The 17,519-nt window shown below is 39.8% G+C and overlaps 1 protein-coding gene across 1 annotated transcript; it reads right to left on the reverse strand.

Moving 5' to 3' along the window:
- Positions 1-29: 29 nt before the first annotated feature.
- On the reverse strand, positions 30-16,933 carry man1b1b (mannosidase, alpha, class 1B, member 1b). Its single transcript, XM_072432706.1, has 14 exons — positions 16,770-16,933; positions 15,126-15,242; positions 14,658-14,766; positions 12,168-12,295; positions 11,042-11,166; positions 10,858-10,958; positions 9,830-10,009; positions 8,817-8,965; positions 7,618-7,806; positions 6,727-6,917; positions 6,089-6,209; positions 5,096-5,290; positions 4,312-4,443; positions 30-3,531 (listed from the first exon to the last, which is right to left on the reverse strand). The coding sequence occupies exons 2-14, from the start codon at positions 15,225-15,227 to the stop codon at positions 3,301-3,303; spliced, it is 1,953 nt and encodes a 650-aa protein (XP_072288807.1). The 5' UTR covers positions 15,228-15,242; positions 16,770-16,933; the 3' UTR covers positions 30-3,300.
- Between the last annotated feature and the right edge of the window lie 586 nt (positions 16,934-17,519).

Below are 17,519 nucleotides of genomic sequence, written 5' to 3' on the forward strand. Positions count from 1 at the left end.
GAACTTCAATCATCCGAAAGATTGCACACTTTGTTTTCAGTAAATCTTGATTTTATTCTTTCAATTTTTTGTACAAAATTAAAGCAAAAACATGTATTCACTGTACAACTCGTATCATTGAGAGATCTGAAAATAGCAAAAGACATGTACAATTTCAGCGCTTGATCCCCACCCGCCACGAGCCCTTTTTTCGAAACCCCTTCGAGACGTTTACGCCGTAGTCGCAGGAAGCTATGGCTGTCGCGGACGATGAAACGTGCACGGTCGAGAAGTTTTATGAAGCGGAATATGAAGAACTGTATAAAAGTACAAGCGCAGAACTGCCCGGGAGGAAAGGAAAGGCGTTTGCAAAATCAGAGCGTCTTTACTTTGTCAAAACGTCTAATATTTATTCATTCGGAGCCTAAATTCCTAAAAATCTGACCCTTTAAATGATCAACTAGGTGTTTTGAAGCATATTGTGCAGCCCTTGTTCATTGTAGACAAATACAATCTTTAATAAGTCGATCTATTGATTAAAAACTGATGGCAAGTTTTACGAATTAAGTTTGTCTACGATGGGACAATTAAATTCAGATTTGTAGATAAAATTGTGAATTTGAAACACCGGCAGAAACATTTGTAGAAGTGTTAAAACCTATTCCACAAAATATAAAAAAAATGCACAATGATAGAGTTTGTAGCATCTTAAAACGGCGATTTATATCAAGTTTCTTACTCTTCCTGTGCAAAAACAGAACACGACTGGATCATTTCTAAAGACATCGGCGTTAGAATCGTATCAAAAGCGCTGAAAATATCCCACTTGTTCCTGAACGTTTTGGAGAAATGGCTTTCGTGTGGATAAAACGTCACCGTTCAGACGTTTGGCTCAGTTCTGCTCGGACGCGTGATGCTTGTGCAGGATCCGTGACGTGGCAGTGGGAAACGGCTCGAAACGAAGCGGGATGACGGTCTCTGAAGCGACGTCGAAAAAGGCACGACGAGGACGAGAAGATTTGCACGAAAATACAAAAAGATTTGGTCGAAATTCAAAAAAAGACGACGAAGAAAGCGCGGTAGAGATATTTACAAAAGGATTCATAGTGGACTGTTTTAGTTTTGTTTTTACGAGACGCAATACAAATCAATATATTAAGCTCTAACTATTACCTGACTGAACTCTTGCACTACAAATCAAGACTGTTGAAATATAACATTCAAAATAGCAGCTGCTCAGACCAAAAAAAGACCCCAAAAGAAAGTACATTTTTAAATATTTGTAAAAGAAAAGGAAAAAAAAAAGTTTCACAGTCAGTAACTTGTGCTGCTTGGCAAAACTGGGAGAAGCTGAACGCGGATGCTACATGTGTGTGACTTAGGGTTGTCAAGAGCGACCCAGATGATGACACTAGGTACTCGGAACAGGTATTGATCCTTGGAACAGGTATCGATACTCGGAACAGGTATTGGTACTGAAAGAAATATAAAAATCGGACCTTTCCGGAATAGTTTTAGAAAGATCTTTTACCCTCATCGGGACGAGAATATTGTGTTGTATTTTACATTCTGTTCATCATTAGACGTGCGTTTGCCCTACACCAGACGCACGGGCCAACGGCGTCTCCGATTGGCTCATTCAGCGCAGCGTCGTCGGTCCTAGTCCCGCCTCCCGTCAAGTTCATTTCAAGGCAATTTATACCCGTCTTTTGGATACAATTATGATCCGTTAAACGTGTCGATGTCACGCAGAACTATAAACCACTGTTATGTTGGTCTTATTGAGCATTTATTTAACCAGATTTGTAGTAGAATAGTAGTAAAATATGTAAACGCTGTCATGGCATTTTGGTTGTTTCAACAGTTTTTTTGGTCCCGTTTCACTTAAAAGTGCGTTCCTTTTGTCTGCTCTGCTACAATACTGATCTAATACATTAAAGTGCCTCTGACGGGTTGAATATGCATTGAACTAAAATGCAGTTAAGCTAAATACATTTAGAATTTTGCTAAAAATTCAAAAAATATTACAGAATAGCAAACTTTTTAGGTTTAACATTCCACTTCCTGTTTGTAATTGATGATCACACTAGCAAAAACTCATCTAATGTCAGTTTTTAATTTGACAAAAATGAGGTGACTTTTTTTTGTTGAATTAATGTTTAGAGAGTCCAAAAAGTGATTTTATTTGTGTAAATTATGTAGAAACTTTGACTGGAATGAATATCCTGGTCAGGCTTTCAGATAGGATTTTAAAACATCCCGGGGGTACGGGGGCCGACTAGACAAAACTAGTAGCTTCGGCATTCTCTGGAACACGGCTCGGCAGCCAATCAGAGCCAAGCACACACATTTCGTCGACCAATCAGCGCGCAGCATGCAAATTATCACTTGTAAACAGTAAACTGTAATGGGACTATTGTCAAATGCTTCCCGGCCCGATTTAATGATAATATTCCCTTTTTTTCTAAGATTTATTAATAAAATGGCCGTCCCTGCACTCTAAAATTCCCGTCCACATTTTGAAATACCCCGTCCAAAATACGGGAAGACGGGTCTCTATCTAAAAGCCTGATCCTAGTGTGATGTCATTTTCCACAGATACCTACTCGATTGGTGTAAAACTGTACAGCAGGCATAAATACACCAATAAAGTCAAAATTATAAAATGGTAAAACCCTGTCATAGGCACTTTAACCTGTGCGAGCAGTTGTTTTGGCTAAGACTTGCTCCTTTCACTTAATTAAACCTGTATTTATCCAGTTAAGTCATCTGAGAACTAATCCTTATTTACAACGACAACCCATTTAATTGTTGCTCCTAAATTTGTAGAGATTTTACACCAAGACGAGTATCAAAAGGGGGTTTAGTCAACTTACAATCACTTCTTGAATCTGCACTGATGCTAATAAAAATTCATCAGAGCCACAGGTAAAGGGCAAACCACATCTGCTTCCATCTGTCGTGTGTAAGACGGCGATAAATGCTTTTACAAACATAAACTTCACATAAATAAACTTCTCTTAACGTCCTCCATCGCTCACATCATCGGCGATTAAGACAGCTTATCTGATCCAGTCCAGGGGTGAGTTTTGCTGAAATGACTCAAAACATTCCACAGCTTTACCAGCAACAAAAAAAGAAAAATGTAAAGAATTCAGTCAAGAAATTGAGCTTCGACGCCCAGTTAGCTTTAGGTGTCGTTCCAGCCGCCCCTCAAAAACAGGCTTTTCGAGTTCAGGGCGACAAAGATCCTATCGTCTACATCTTGGACTAACCCTGAGATTTGCTTGTGCGGTCGGTTTAGCCGTGTGCGTCTGTGGCTCACGCGGCGGCTGCGGTGGCGGCGGTGGCGACAGAAGGCCACACAGGCAGTGGATGGGCCTCGGTGTTAAAAACGTACTGGTCCAGGTTGATGAGGTCGAAGTCGTCGGAGAAAAGCAGGTACAGGTATTTCAGCGTCTCGCCCAGAAAGAAGCTCTCCATCTTGTCCCGGGGGCTGGGGTAGTCCGGGTCCCGAACGTTGTTGACCGACGTGTAACCGCCGGAGGAAACCTGAGCACAAGGACCACCTCGTTTAGGCCAGAGACGCTGATTTTGGTGTGTTTTTTGGTAAGTTTGAGCTTTCTGGACAGTATTGTTGCTTTTAATGCAATCTGCACCTAAAGATGTTTTATTATTTCATTTAATCAACATGTATCTATAAATTTGGGACAACTTCAAAGATTTTAACAGATTGTACATTAACACTTGTCGATAACTAATTATAAACTTGATTTAATAACGTTTTAAGGCTAAAGTAAGACCTAATATCGTACTCAAATACTAGCGGTTCATAAAATATCAAAAATACCCTCTGTATTTATTTCTATTTCATGTTAATAAAATGAAGCAAGAAACTTTGTACTATCCATTTTTCAGATTTATATGTATATTATTTATTTTGAACATTGAATGTCCCAAATAAGTGCAATTTTGGCAATTTTTACACATAAAATGCATAATTTCTTTCATTTGTGAAACTACAGAAGCAGTTTTTATCTCTAAATTCAAGATATATATTGACTTAATATTGTGTTTACAAGTTGTTGTTTGAACACAGATCATGGAGTAAAAATATAATTGGCTCAGGAAATGGTTCCAGGATATTCGCTCGGGTAAATCAAATATGAATAGAGATTATTTACTGGCTTTTGTGCCACGTATATTTGAACGTTGATTCACACAAAGCCGTTCCAAAGTCAGATGAACAAATAAACGTTGCATAACAAGATTGGATCAGTTGTGATACTGTCTACTCTGTCCAACTCTAATAATACCGTAGTATCGACTCACCTTTGTGTATTTATTAAAGTTCTGCAGGATTTCCCAGCCCCACTGCCTGTACTTATGGTCCTTGGTGAATCTGTAAAGGTAGAAAAGGCTCTCCACAGTCTCTGGTCGCAGCAGGTTGTGTCGGTCAGCCAGCTACGGAAAGAAAACGTGAAATGAAATGAGAAATGACCATAAAGTGGAACGTGAACTTAAAGGACACACATTATGTACCGTGTGTAGTGTTATTGGCCTTTAAACATGCTCTTGTGCCTTTTCGATACACGGCTAATAGAAGCGCGCAGTTGGAATAAATGCAATTGGACGGCAAGAATTAAAGAAAAAGTCCAGTAATCTTAATTAAACAAGTGTAAATTAAAACTACCCTATTTTCCGGAATATGAGTTGCACCTTTTTTCATAGTTTTGGCCGGGGTGCGACTTATACTTATATTTATACTTATACTCCGGAGGGACTTATATGTGATATTTGTTATTTTCACACTAGCAACCACATTTCATACTCCAGTGCGACTTGTATATGTTTTTTTCTTCTATGCATTTTTTTGGTTGGTGCGACTTATACTCCAGTGCAACATATAGTCCGGAAAATACGGTAAATGCAATTTGACAGCAGAAATGAAAGAAAAAGTCCAGTGATCACTTAAACAGGTATGAATGAAGCTAAATACAACTCCAGATGTGTTTTTCAAATGGAGGGAACAAGGTTATAACGTGGTCAAAAGCTTCGAAAAGTCAACGTTGCACAACCCGTGTCCCTTTTGAAGTATGTGTAAAGCTGGTGTAACCTTGACTTCGATGTCCCGCACGCTGCCCTGGTGCGTGTTGAAGTGCACGATCTCTGGACTCAGCCCCGTCTCCATTTGGTTGTACATTTGGTAACACGTCTCCATCAGCTGTTTGGCCAAATCCATGTGGTCCTCGGGAAGGCCGTGGTGAGCGCCCAGAGCCAGCGTCCCGGGCAGGAAACACACCAGATGGTCCTGAACAGAGGGGCAAATGAAGTTACTATTAAAGTCACAGCTACAACGTAATCACAATGTATTAGTTGTGTCTATTTCTGAAGGTGTTGCAGTCGCCACATTTATTTTGTTGTACATTTTTAGTAAGAAATAATAACATAATAGACTTACAAAACACAACCAATCACTTACATATTCAATCTTCTACCAAAGATTTTTTAAGTACCGTATTTTCCGCACTATAAGGCGCACTGGATTATAAGGAGCACTGTCAAAGAATCGCCTATTTTCAATCATTTTTCATATATAAGGCGCATTAAGCGAAACAAAACGTGTACCACACAAAATTGCTTTGAGGTTAGTAAGAATCACGTTTTTTGAGAACATGAAAGGCTTTTAAGTGCGCCTTATAGTCCGGAAAATACGGCATATATTCTGAAGACGGTTCTCAGTGACATCACACTCTTTGTACTGGAAGCAAAGGACACTTTTTTTTTTTTAGCCCGATTTGAGTTAGCATCACAATTAGCCTAGCACTCTTGTCTGCTTTGGTCGGGAAGTGATCACATGACGCCATTTAACCAATGAAAAGTCGTGGAAACGTGCGTTTGCGCTCTTCTATTGACAGTCGCACTTCTTGGGAGCAGAGAAGACGAGTTTCAGGAGAAAAAGTGACCCCTCTGTCCGTTTTTGCCACCCGCCAATGCCACTGACGACGGCTGAGGATCGTCTATACCGGCGAGTCGCGCTACTGTTTGCTTTTGTTCAGCAGGTATTTGACATGTAAACCAGACGACACGGTGGAGTCGTGTTACCAACCATTTTGGAGCTGAACTGTCCGTGTGAGAGTTCCCCCACAAACGTGAGTCCGTTGGGCGAAGTCTTCTGCACCAGGTTCTTCTTGACTCCTTCTATGGCCTGAAGATAGTCCTCCAGAAACCTGCCGCACACAAACGGTTATTATGACAACTCGTGTAGAGAGACGTAGGTAGTTTTCCCCGATACCTGCAAATAACAGTTCTGTATAAACCGCACCAGACTGTATACGGTAAGAACAGAGCTTTCACAATCTAACATTTAGATCAGATGGAACTTATGATAAGATTTAAAACGGTTATATATTTTATTCTATCCGATAAGACAGACATTTAAGAGCATAGTTTTAGTAAGAACTTGTTGGTATTGACATATACTGTATTTTCCGGACTATAAGTCGCACCTTTTTCATAGTTTTGGCCGGGGTGCGACTCATACTTATATTTATACTTGTATACTTATACTCCAGAGCGACTTATGTGATATTATTTGTTATTTTCACACTTGCAACTGCATTTCATACTCCAGTGCAACTTATGTTTTTTTCAACTCTATTATGCATGTGCGACTTATAGTCCGGAAAATACGGTATTCATTAATCCGAGTGCTAAAAAGGGAAGCTTGTTGCTGTTTGGACTCACTGCGCCTCCTTCTTGCCCCCCTGGATCCACTGCTTGAGGAGGTACTCGTAGTAGCTGTCGGCGCGAGCCCCCAGAGTGAAGATGCCCTGGTGAGTGAACTGCCCGCTGTTTGTGTTCACGAACATGGGAACCAGCCCGTCCAGTTTACCGTCCAGCCTGTGCACTTTGTCCATGACCTTAGCCACCGCCGCCTAGAGATGCAATTTAAATCATCCATTTACAGTGTGTAGGACAAGTGGAAATGGATTGGATTGACTGGACAAATTCCACCGAGACGCAGATTATTTGACTATTGTGGAGATCCATGTCCATCCACAGGGAGAACATGCAAACACTGCTCATCGACACATGGCAATACCTTTTTGATACTGATTTTACATTTACAAAGCTTTAAATAGTTGTTACTGAATAAAAGCTTACATTTGAACAACTAAATTTCATCTAATTATTGCCTAATTAAGCCGTGGAATAGTAATCAATCTACAACACCAGCTTTATACGTTACGATTAGGTTACAGTTCGAATCTTTCAACCCAGCTTCTCCAGGCTTTTTTAAGCAGGAAACACAGGAAAGTTATGTGAAAACAACATGCAGGACCTGGCGGCATGACTCGTGATGGAACAAGTCATAATATTGTCAAATTGGAGACGTATAAAAGACTTTTACGATGTCAAACAAACTTAAGTAACATAAAGTATGGGAATGAAAGAGCCAAAACTGACGATAAGAAGCCTAATTAAAGCTTTTTACTGCATCCACGGCTCGTTATTGCTCGATGGAAAGTACCGTGCGTCTTGTCCACATTTGTGCAGTTTACAATATAAAACAATCAGAAGGGCCCCTGACGTCTGCCGCCTGATGGAGCTGGAGGTGTAAATTGCGGCGCTCACCTCGTACTGCGGGTCCTGGGTGAGTCGGCTGAGCTCTCTGAACTCCAGCTGGATACTGGTGACCTCTGCCACGGTGCTGTCGGACGTCCAGCGCGGAGGATGGGCCGTGCCTTTGCCGATGTTCACGTCCGAGTACGGGATCTTCGACGGGGTTTTGAAGGCGGGCATCAAGCGGGAGCCGATGTCTTTCTGTGAGTGTGCAATAACGGCTTCAGTTGTGAGGCAGAGTTTACATATTAAAGCTGGGACTGGGGAACTTTTCATTATTTCTAACGAGCTTTTGACTCTGATGAACCACTTTTGATTAGCTACATGCTTTTAATTTGATGTTCAGTTTTAGAACGGCTTTATTCAGACGGCAAAGTTCATCTCCTGTGACCACCCCAAGCAGCCAATCAGAGCGCTGCTTTCAGCCCTTATTTCCTGGTTGACGGGGCATAAACTACTTAAGCTTAATTTGTCACAAAGTATTGCTTTTATAATTCACTCTTGAGGAAAACACAAAAAAGCCAAAAAGTTCCATTTGTTTTTTGTTTTTTGCTCCACTTAATGCTTTTACACACCCATTTAGCCATCAACGTTTGACCCATGTAAAACGTATAAATCATATAATTGCCATTTATAAAAGCATCAACCCATCTCATTAACATAATTTCATATCAATTTAAGTTGTAGGGTCGTGTTTAATCACAAGTGCAAGTTAAGAAATGTTTGGCTTTCTGACTTTCACATAAACTAAGTCTATTAAAAATGAATAATATACAACAATCAAGCATCTAAACTAGGACTAAACCTGGTCTAAAAGAGAATTAAACCACGACAACAATAGATCAGATTCAAACAAGATCTAACCCAGAGATGGACACAAATTAAAACACAAATTAAACACAGAAGTGCAAAGGGCTCCAGAACCAGGCCGTGTTCCATAATTACACAGTTTTAAGGCTTTTTTAATATAAAAACTTGAGGCGGCAGCAGCAGCAGGCAAACAAAGCTTGAAGTAGTTTTGAACGCTAAGGACCATTGTCAAAACAAAGGATCATTTGAAGTAGATTCTGAGAACAAAATTAGAAACACCAAAAATAGCTCAAGATGACGATGATTTGACAAGACCAAAGGCGTTTGGATTCATGCTTCTCTAATAACATCATCATAAACTGAACAAATCAAATCATTTAAGAATAATAATACGAACGCACAGCTTTTTCCAGGAACAGTGAGTCTCCGGTCAGGTGATAGGTGCTGAGAAGTCCCCCCAGGATCCGAATGGTGCTTTCAAACAAGTTCACGTCCACGTTCTTGTTAAAGGAGAGTTCGGTGGCCACCCAGGCTTTGGCTTCTTCGAATTCTGTCAAAGAAAACAATTCAGACTAAACGCACACACTTGTGAACTTTATACGAGTACCAGCAAACAATGACAAACAAAATCATGAAAAGAAAACACTCCAAACTAAAAGGTGAGTAAAAATATCAATAAACGTCCTAAGAATTAAAGGGTCTAAGACAGGTTTTTATCATTTTCAAATGTTGACTTTATTTGGTGTATTTGTACCTGTTGTACATATAAATTAGAGTTTTACACCAATCGAGCAGGTATTTGTGGAGAAAACTTTGAAAAATCTGTAGAAAATGACAGGAAGTGACATCACACAAGGGACACTCACTCCAGTCAAAGTTTATGAAGAATTTACACAAAACAAACAACTTTTTTTGACTCTCTTAATACCAATTCAACTAAATAAAACCGCTCTCGTAAATTTGTATCCCTCAAATATAAGAATTGTGACATTAGATGAGTTCTGCCCAGTGTTTGCTGGGTAATTTCCTACTGTGATGTCATCAATCACAAACAGGAAGTGAAATTACAAACCTAAAAAATATGCTTTTCTGTGATGACATTTGTATAATTCTTGTGTGTGCAAAATTCAAAATAAATTTATCTTAACTGCATTTTAGTTCAATGAGTCGTCCTGTAGGGGGCGCTTTAAGCTACCGTGAAAAGTAGAGATGAACGGCTGTGTCATTTATCACGTCTGGCGCTGTACAACACATTATTTTTAGAATCCAGAGCAGCCGAGGCCCATTTTTTAAATCAATCCTAGATGATAACAGCGCGCTGCTCCACATACGCACGAAAACTGCAGTGATTATTAACACATCCACAGCCACCAATGTCTGAACGGAGAAAAGGCTCTAGAATGTCGTTTAGTACCAGTCGTGAGGCCCATTATCCACATGGTGTCCAGGGCGTCGATGAGGGTGAGCCCCAGGCCGAACCACTCGCTGTAGGACTTGGAGATGGGCCTGAGCTCATCGTGACCCCAGGCAAAGTCCTTGTACCCCTGCCACGCGTGTCTGAAAGAGTCCTTCACCGCCGCCAGCCAATCAGCATCTGAAGAGTCACAGTGTTAAGATGCCAGACACAAGCACGTTTAACGCAAGGGGTGCGATTTAGTTGTATTTATTTGGGGGGAAATTATTAGAATCACCTGTCATATTGCGATTGGAATGATCTGTGAAGAAAACCAGAAGAAAACCATCCTTAATAGGGTGTTATCGAGATTCTAAAGGTAGATGTTCATTGCATGCCCAAAAGAAGAAGATAAAGAAAGAAACAGTCGAGAAATAATTTAGAGATTCTGTTGTGTCTCAAAGCGAACACAAGCACAATAAATATTAAAGTAACACAAACTGAAGTGCTGTATTTTCCGTACTATAAGTGGCACCGGAGTGTAAGTCGCACCAGCCAAAAATGCATAATAGAAAAGAAAAAAACATATATTAGTCTCACTGGAGTATGAAATGCGGTTGCAAGTGTGAAAATAACAAATAATATCACATATAAGTCGCTCCGGAGTATAAGTATATAAGTATAAATAAAAAAAGTATAAGTCGCACCCCGGCCAAAACTATGACTTATAGTCTGGAAAATATGGTAATAGACGTTATGCATTAAAATGAATCGGGTAGTCTTGGTTGTTTATTTTATTTTTTATTTTTTCAAAGTGAGCATTAGCTTTGAGACACAATTAGCTAGCCAGTGTAAACATTTCCACTGTAATCTGAAAGTAAAATATAGAGAAAATACTTACGGGAAATACAAGTACTATTGCAAATACTATTGCATCACGCCATAAAAAAAAAGTCTAATGTAATCTAAATGTCCCTCTGTTTTGAAGAGAAACACGATGATGGTTTTAAATTGGCGTGGCTATATTGCACAGATAAGAGCTCTCGTACCAGACTCCTTGGGCATTTTCTCTTGGTCGACCGTGTCATCTTTGGCCTCTCCTTTGGCGCCGTCCGTTCCTTGCTCGGTGTCGATCACGGCGCCGTGCCAACTGAACCGCACAAAAAGGACGTGTAAGACCAAGTGCCTTCGCCCGTTTTGGGACGGGACGGCGACAGAACGGGTCGGACTTGCCTGATGACTCCTTTGTCGTCGCGCTCCTTCTTACCGTCCCCCGCCGGGTCTTCGATCGCGTTCGAGACGTTCTTCAGTGGGAGATGTTGAAGTAAAGGTGGTCCTCTCTTGTTGGATAATTTCCTCTGGAGTAAGAAGTACAAGGATGAAACGGTGTCATACTAACTCCTCGTGGGTGTACGCTTTATAATGGCGCCATTTTGAGTGCTTTTCACCTTTTAGAATATGAATTAGGCTGAATTGAATTTGAATCGCGCTCGAGATTCAGTTAATAAAGCTATAAATGCATATGTTATGGACCAGAGTTCAGTCTTTGGAGGAATATATAGTATTAGTAATATTATTCTGTGTGATATACAGGCCTGAGATCTTGTTTTTTGTGTTTCAACTGACGCTCTGAACAAATTGTGAGTTTCATTTCAATGTTTCAATGTTATAAAATACAGTTGTTTTCACCTTCAGAAGCAAATCACCCTCAATTCAAACAGAAGCCATTTCATGAACCTTTGGAGTTCAAACAAATGGCTGGGCTCTTTGTGAAGTGGAGACGATGCCCTTTTTGCTCTCTGATGTCTGATTTACACGAACGATAAATGCTCATGACAAAAGGAAGGTCAGATTTCAGAATTTTAAAAAAGACAAAATGATCTTTAGGCTTGTTTTTTTTGTTGGTTTGGAGTCAAAACTTACACGCCCAGGAGCTTGATACTTCCCTTCTAATGACAAAAATAATGACATTCAAATTCATATGCCTTGATTTGCAAATTGGGACCGTTCAAATTGTTTTTTTTCTGTTTATTGTTCTCATGAAGGCTCGCACTTTAAACTGTATACCACATCCATAAAGTGTGGCGAAAGAATAAGAGGAAAATTAGGCAATAGGAATAACATGGAAACACAAAATAAAGTATTGATCTTAAGAGCGCATGTATGTAATAGGAAATGTTACCAGTTCAAAAGCAATTCTTTAAAACCTAATCTGAATGCAATGTAAAGTCACAGACAAATCAGAAAAAACGCTAGCGAGAAAAGACTGCATGAGAATACATAACACTTTTTAACACATTATACTGTTTAAGTGTCTTTATGTGAAGTTCGTGTGATGCGGAGAGAGACGCACACAGACCTTGGAGGGTTGTTCGGGTCGGGGGAGTTGGGGGAGTTGGGGAAGAAGGGGGAGTTGGCCCAGTTTCGCCGGCTCCGGCAGGACGTGAGAGACAAGTGGGTGCGGCGCGTCGGTCTCCTCCTCCTCACCTGCTAAAAATAAAACAACGCCAGGGTTTAAATTCAACGATTCTGAATGACACAATGAGGGCCACTTCAGGTTGTATTTAAAAAGTTCACCAACACGTGCTCCTATTGGTTAGAAACAGCAGCACCATCACAACCTAATCCGGGTTGCCATTTTATCGTTCTAGAACAATCATCATGTTTCATCGTTATTTTTAACTGGTGTTATTCAAAAAGGACCTGGCAACCCAGAGCGAGGGGAATAAACAACTTTACATTAGGTTTGTGTGATTCATTTGTGACATAATCAACATTTAAGTTTACAAATGTAAGAACTACAAACAATTGGTCTATTGCCTTTAGGAAAATGTGTTGTTTTATTTGTTTATTTGAGCAATGTATAGAAATTTAAAGAGACAGCACACGTACGTCACAACATCCAAGGGTGAAGGAGAAGAGTCAAGGGTTAAACTAACCTAATTTTGACTTTATTTGGTGCATTTATACCGTCACATGTACAGATAGATTATAGTTTTACACCAATCGAGCAGGTATTTGTGGAGAAAACGTTGACAAATCTGTATCAAATGATACTCGTTCCAGTCAAAGGAGAAAATGTTTTTTCTTAACTGCGTCCGACCTGTCAGAGGCACTTTAAACTTCCATTACTGTCGTCTGTGTTTCCCATTCTATTCATTTGTTTGAACGTGAGAATGAACTGCCGTACTGAACTGCAGGAGTGTGTCAGGTCATGCATTTATAAAAGATTTTGGCTTTTGGACATTGTTCTCTTCATTCACTCCCCACACCTGTCACGTGCAGCCTCAACTACGGCTCAAATATTTCAACTGAAGATTTCCCTTTGCTTCTTTACCGCACAAGCTCCTGCAGAAGAAATTCATCTTAACTTAAGGATTATTCAAACTACAAATTGTATTATTTTCACCTATTGGAATCTGTTTTTATTCCCAAACTATCTCTCATCTTACTAGACTAAAATCAAGACTTCATTCATTTTATGCAGCATAACAAAAGCCTGTTTGAAAATCTTGCAGATATATTTAGTTTCCTTCACTTTAAAAACACACACGTAGCTCAAATTGCGCCAACTAACGATCATTTTCAATTAGTCTGGCGATGATTCTTTTGCTTGATCGATCAGTTGTTTTGAACGCAAACGTCACGTGATGAAAAGATTTCCCGTAACTTTGGCTCAGATGAAGCTGAAGTGAAGTCGTTTGTGGATCCTGGTGGAGCACGTCATAAAACCTCTTTTCTCAGCTCACGTTTTGAACCATGTTTAGACCAGCTAACGATTATTCAATTACTACATTAGTTGACGATTATTTAAATCATCGATTCGCTGGTTGCCGACCCACTGTGCAGCCCCAATATAAATAATTGAAACCCTATTGTTTTCTTGATATAGCACATCTTGAGTTCGCACATCTGCTCGGCTGCCTGGTTACCGTCTCCATGGTGATAAAATGAGGCTAGTGCGGGCTGTTATTTTTAAACCTGAGCCGTCATATGCATTTATTCCATTAGTGTTTGGTACGTGGTGTTTTGCCTGGAGTCAAATCCACTCGAGACGCGAGTAATGCTCCCGGTTTAGTTTACCACAAAATAACTCATTGTTCCTCTTTAGTACTTTCCAAGGACATTCAAACATTTTCGGATTAACACAATAAAACATAACAAGGCCATAATTAGCAGCGAAATGTACTGGTAAATAAAGATATAGTTAGATGTATTATTCCTCCACAAACAATAAACTGAACTAAAATTGTGTAAAACCTAGATGTAAAAAAGATCATCAAAATGGTATGAAGATTCGAGTATGACATTTTAGTATTGTGACAACAGAAGCTGCAACTCACAAGATATTTTAGTAGCCAACTGGTCGAGTGATTATTATTTTGGAGTAGGCGACTAGTCAAACAATTAAGATTTTACATTTTACACTGTTAATAAAGTATGATGACTGAAGGCTTTTCGATAGAAGACATTTAACAAATGAAGTATCTGTATTATTTCAGATTATGAACATAAGAAATAGTTTATTCGTTTTTTGACATTTAAATTGAATAATGTCACTGTCCTCATTATAAAACATTTTGGAGTCCACAAAATAATTTGGAGTCCACAAAATAATTATAAAAATACTATTACGGATGTGATTTTAATTGTAAACTAGCCACAAGTATTCAGATGAATTGCTCTAAAATAAAAACACTACCTATAAAACCATCATCACATCTGAATAACAATGTCAACAATGATTTCTGCACATCTGCATCTTCAGTGATTCTAAGACCATTTTTTCCCCCCCTTCTCTCAATTCACCTTGAAACTAAATCCTTTTTTGGATCCATATTCTTCTTACCTTTGAGGTGGTCAGTGAGGGTGGAGTACGAGGCCAGTCCACAGATCAGCAGCAGGACCAGCGTGAAGAGGATGAGGCTGCGCTGGAGCCGGGAGAGCTGCTTCCATTTCTGACAAACAAAATATGACCAAATTATGGAGAGGATTCGTTTGTCTTTGTTACTTTTAAGTCTGACAATACCTGCCGTGGATTGTCTGATATGGATTTTTTCCCCCAGCCAATATCTGTTGCGGCCGATGACCAATATTTGCAGATATAAATATTTTGAAATCCACACCCATTTTTTTAAAATAATATTTTCATGGATTTGTTGTACATTATATAATCATTGCGTGAACATAAACAGCCACTTCTTTAGCTTAATTACTCCATTTTGTTTTTTCCATGATTATAAAAACCTGTACACACATTTTGGCCAACGCGATCAGGACAATTTAAAGATGTCGATCTACATAGATAAAAACTCACCCTCCAGCAGGACTGCCGCCTCCACTGTTTACCATTGTTGTAACTGCCACTCCTTTGTCCAAGTGTTATAGCCACATAATCCTGTCGAGATGGAGGGTGCATGTCTCCAGTCCAGCCCTACACCTGGAGACACAACCGGAGTTCAGTTTATTCAGAATCAAAGCTGTATTTACGTTTTTTAATCCCATATAACATTGCTCTATTTTACTATGATTTTTATAACGTGCTTGTGTTGGTGTTTATGTTCTCTTGTGCCTGGCAATGTTGGGCAGTAGCAGGCTAAGAGATTGTGCTAATCCACTAAAATGTGAACCGTGATCGCTCCTAAACCTTCAAATAACTCACTCCACCTTCACCTTGCCTTTGTCCCATTTAAATCCTTATAATCGAAATGAAATAATAATAGTCGACTGATGCAAATGTCAGTCGACTGAGACACCATCAACCTATTAATCCACTAAACGACTGAAACTGGTGTTCTCACGTTTAGGATGCCGTTTGGACATCTGGCAATGGAAAAACTGATGCAAATGAGCTCATATCAGCCAACTCGGGCATATTTACATAGTTTGGCTTAGATAAATGCACATGTTCCTTTTCAAATAAATACAAACTAACTCAATGATGTCACTGATTGCAGCAACAACAACAACAACAACAACACAACCATACAGTAGAATTAGAGCAAAACACGTGGAAGTTACTCGAATTCAAAATACCGGTATTACCCGCTTCTAATCTTAAATATAGAACCAGAAGATAATACAGTTTACATGTTAACTCCTTTAAAGTGATTTTATTATTATTCTTAAGCAGTATATGTCTTTTTTGTTGTCAGAAAGTAGTAATCTGAGGGCTTTTTAAGTACTTTTAGAATGAATAACCACTAATCCAAGTACATTTTCAGAATTGTTTGCCCCAGTTAAGTTCACTTCACTCACAAAACATACGGTGAGAAAGAGAAATAGTAGATCAACCAGAAGATACAATATCCTTTAGACTCGAGCATCATTTTAACAGTTTAACAAAAGGCTGTCTGTGGCTAAAGATCATGTTGCAACAAGCAGAGCATGCAACAGTGTCATGACAAAAAAGTAGCATTATTGCAAAAAGGGTTACAAATGGGACATATCCAGAGGAACATTATCTAAAATCGGCAATACAATAAACTAAATAAACAATACAAAAAACATATGTTTGCACCAGCTCTCCAGTGAAGTTGTTGTTGTTAGCATAAAAGGACTAAAGCTAAAAGGTGTCAAAACTCATACAACTCAACAGGCAAACAATCACAAAAACACACGATAAGACTAATTCTGACTTTAAACTTAATGACAACGTCGACCCGTAACTTGTAGCAGTCCATTATGCCCAATTTGCATATTTGATGGTCGCTTTCCATTGCCATGATATCACCTGCCATCCAGCTGCAGCGGCCGATCGGCGGACGCGACGCGGGGAATGGGTGCGCTAAAGGCGGGCCCCGTGTTCACCGTGCACCGAGGCGTAGCTGGAGGCCTGGGGTAAAATGCTCAGCGGTAAACGAGCGGAGCGTGTGCTGTACTTTGTGCGGGGGAAACGGAGAGAAACTGCGACGTCGGTCCGTTGAGGAAGTTGGCGAGAACGAGAGGTGTAAAATAAAACGTTACCTTTTGAACGGGAGCAGGCAGATCCCGGTGCAGCTCCCGGTCAATGAAGCACCGGCTCAAACGGCGTGGCGGGGCGTCATCTCAGCAAAACATGCCCAGATGTGTTCATGTATGAGGACTTTAATGGCAAATGATCACGACAATCTGCTGACAACAAACGCCTTCGTCCACTTGTAGCTCCGTGTGTGATGCTGCTGTTTGACTGACGTGTGACACGGGGGTGCCAGGTATTGGAGGCACTTTTCAGCCCCGCAGTGTGAGATACAAAGGTTGAACCGGGAAACAATCTGGCAACAAAGGTTATTCACGGGGTCCAGAATGATGTCAAATGCTCACAGTTGCCATAGCAATTATTATTAACACTAAAATGAAAACTAAATCTTTTTTTTACGCTGATGAGTCCTCAAAATGTCGAATAACAGGATCCTGAAAACTCATGAAAACGCAAGGTTACTAAACGTAACCCCGGTTCTTTGATAACAGAGTGAGGCGTTTCTGTGATAAATATACTATTCATGGGTTTTCAGACTCCTGTTGATAGTAAAATAATTATGAAAAGTTAGGACTGTTGCTATAGAAATTAACTACATAAAACCTTGAATGGTGAATGGTCCTCATAATGTCGCCTATAACATGCTGAAACCCATGAATACTATCCCAGCTGTTAAATCAGGCAGAGAGGGAAATGAGTATGGAACATATTTTGCATAAACATTTTTGAAAAGGTCAGCTTAGTGAAATCTAT

The sequence above is a fragment of the Eucyclogobius newberryi genome, unplaced genomic scaffold (genome assembly GCF_026437365.1).
Source record: "Eucyclogobius newberryi isolate DKJ021-1_F unplaced genomic scaffold, fEucNew1.0.hap1 SCAF_6, whole genome shotgun sequence".
NCBI classification, from domain to species: domain Eukaryota; kingdom Metazoa; phylum Chordata; class Actinopteri; order Gobiiformes; family Gobiidae; genus Eucyclogobius; species Eucyclogobius newberryi.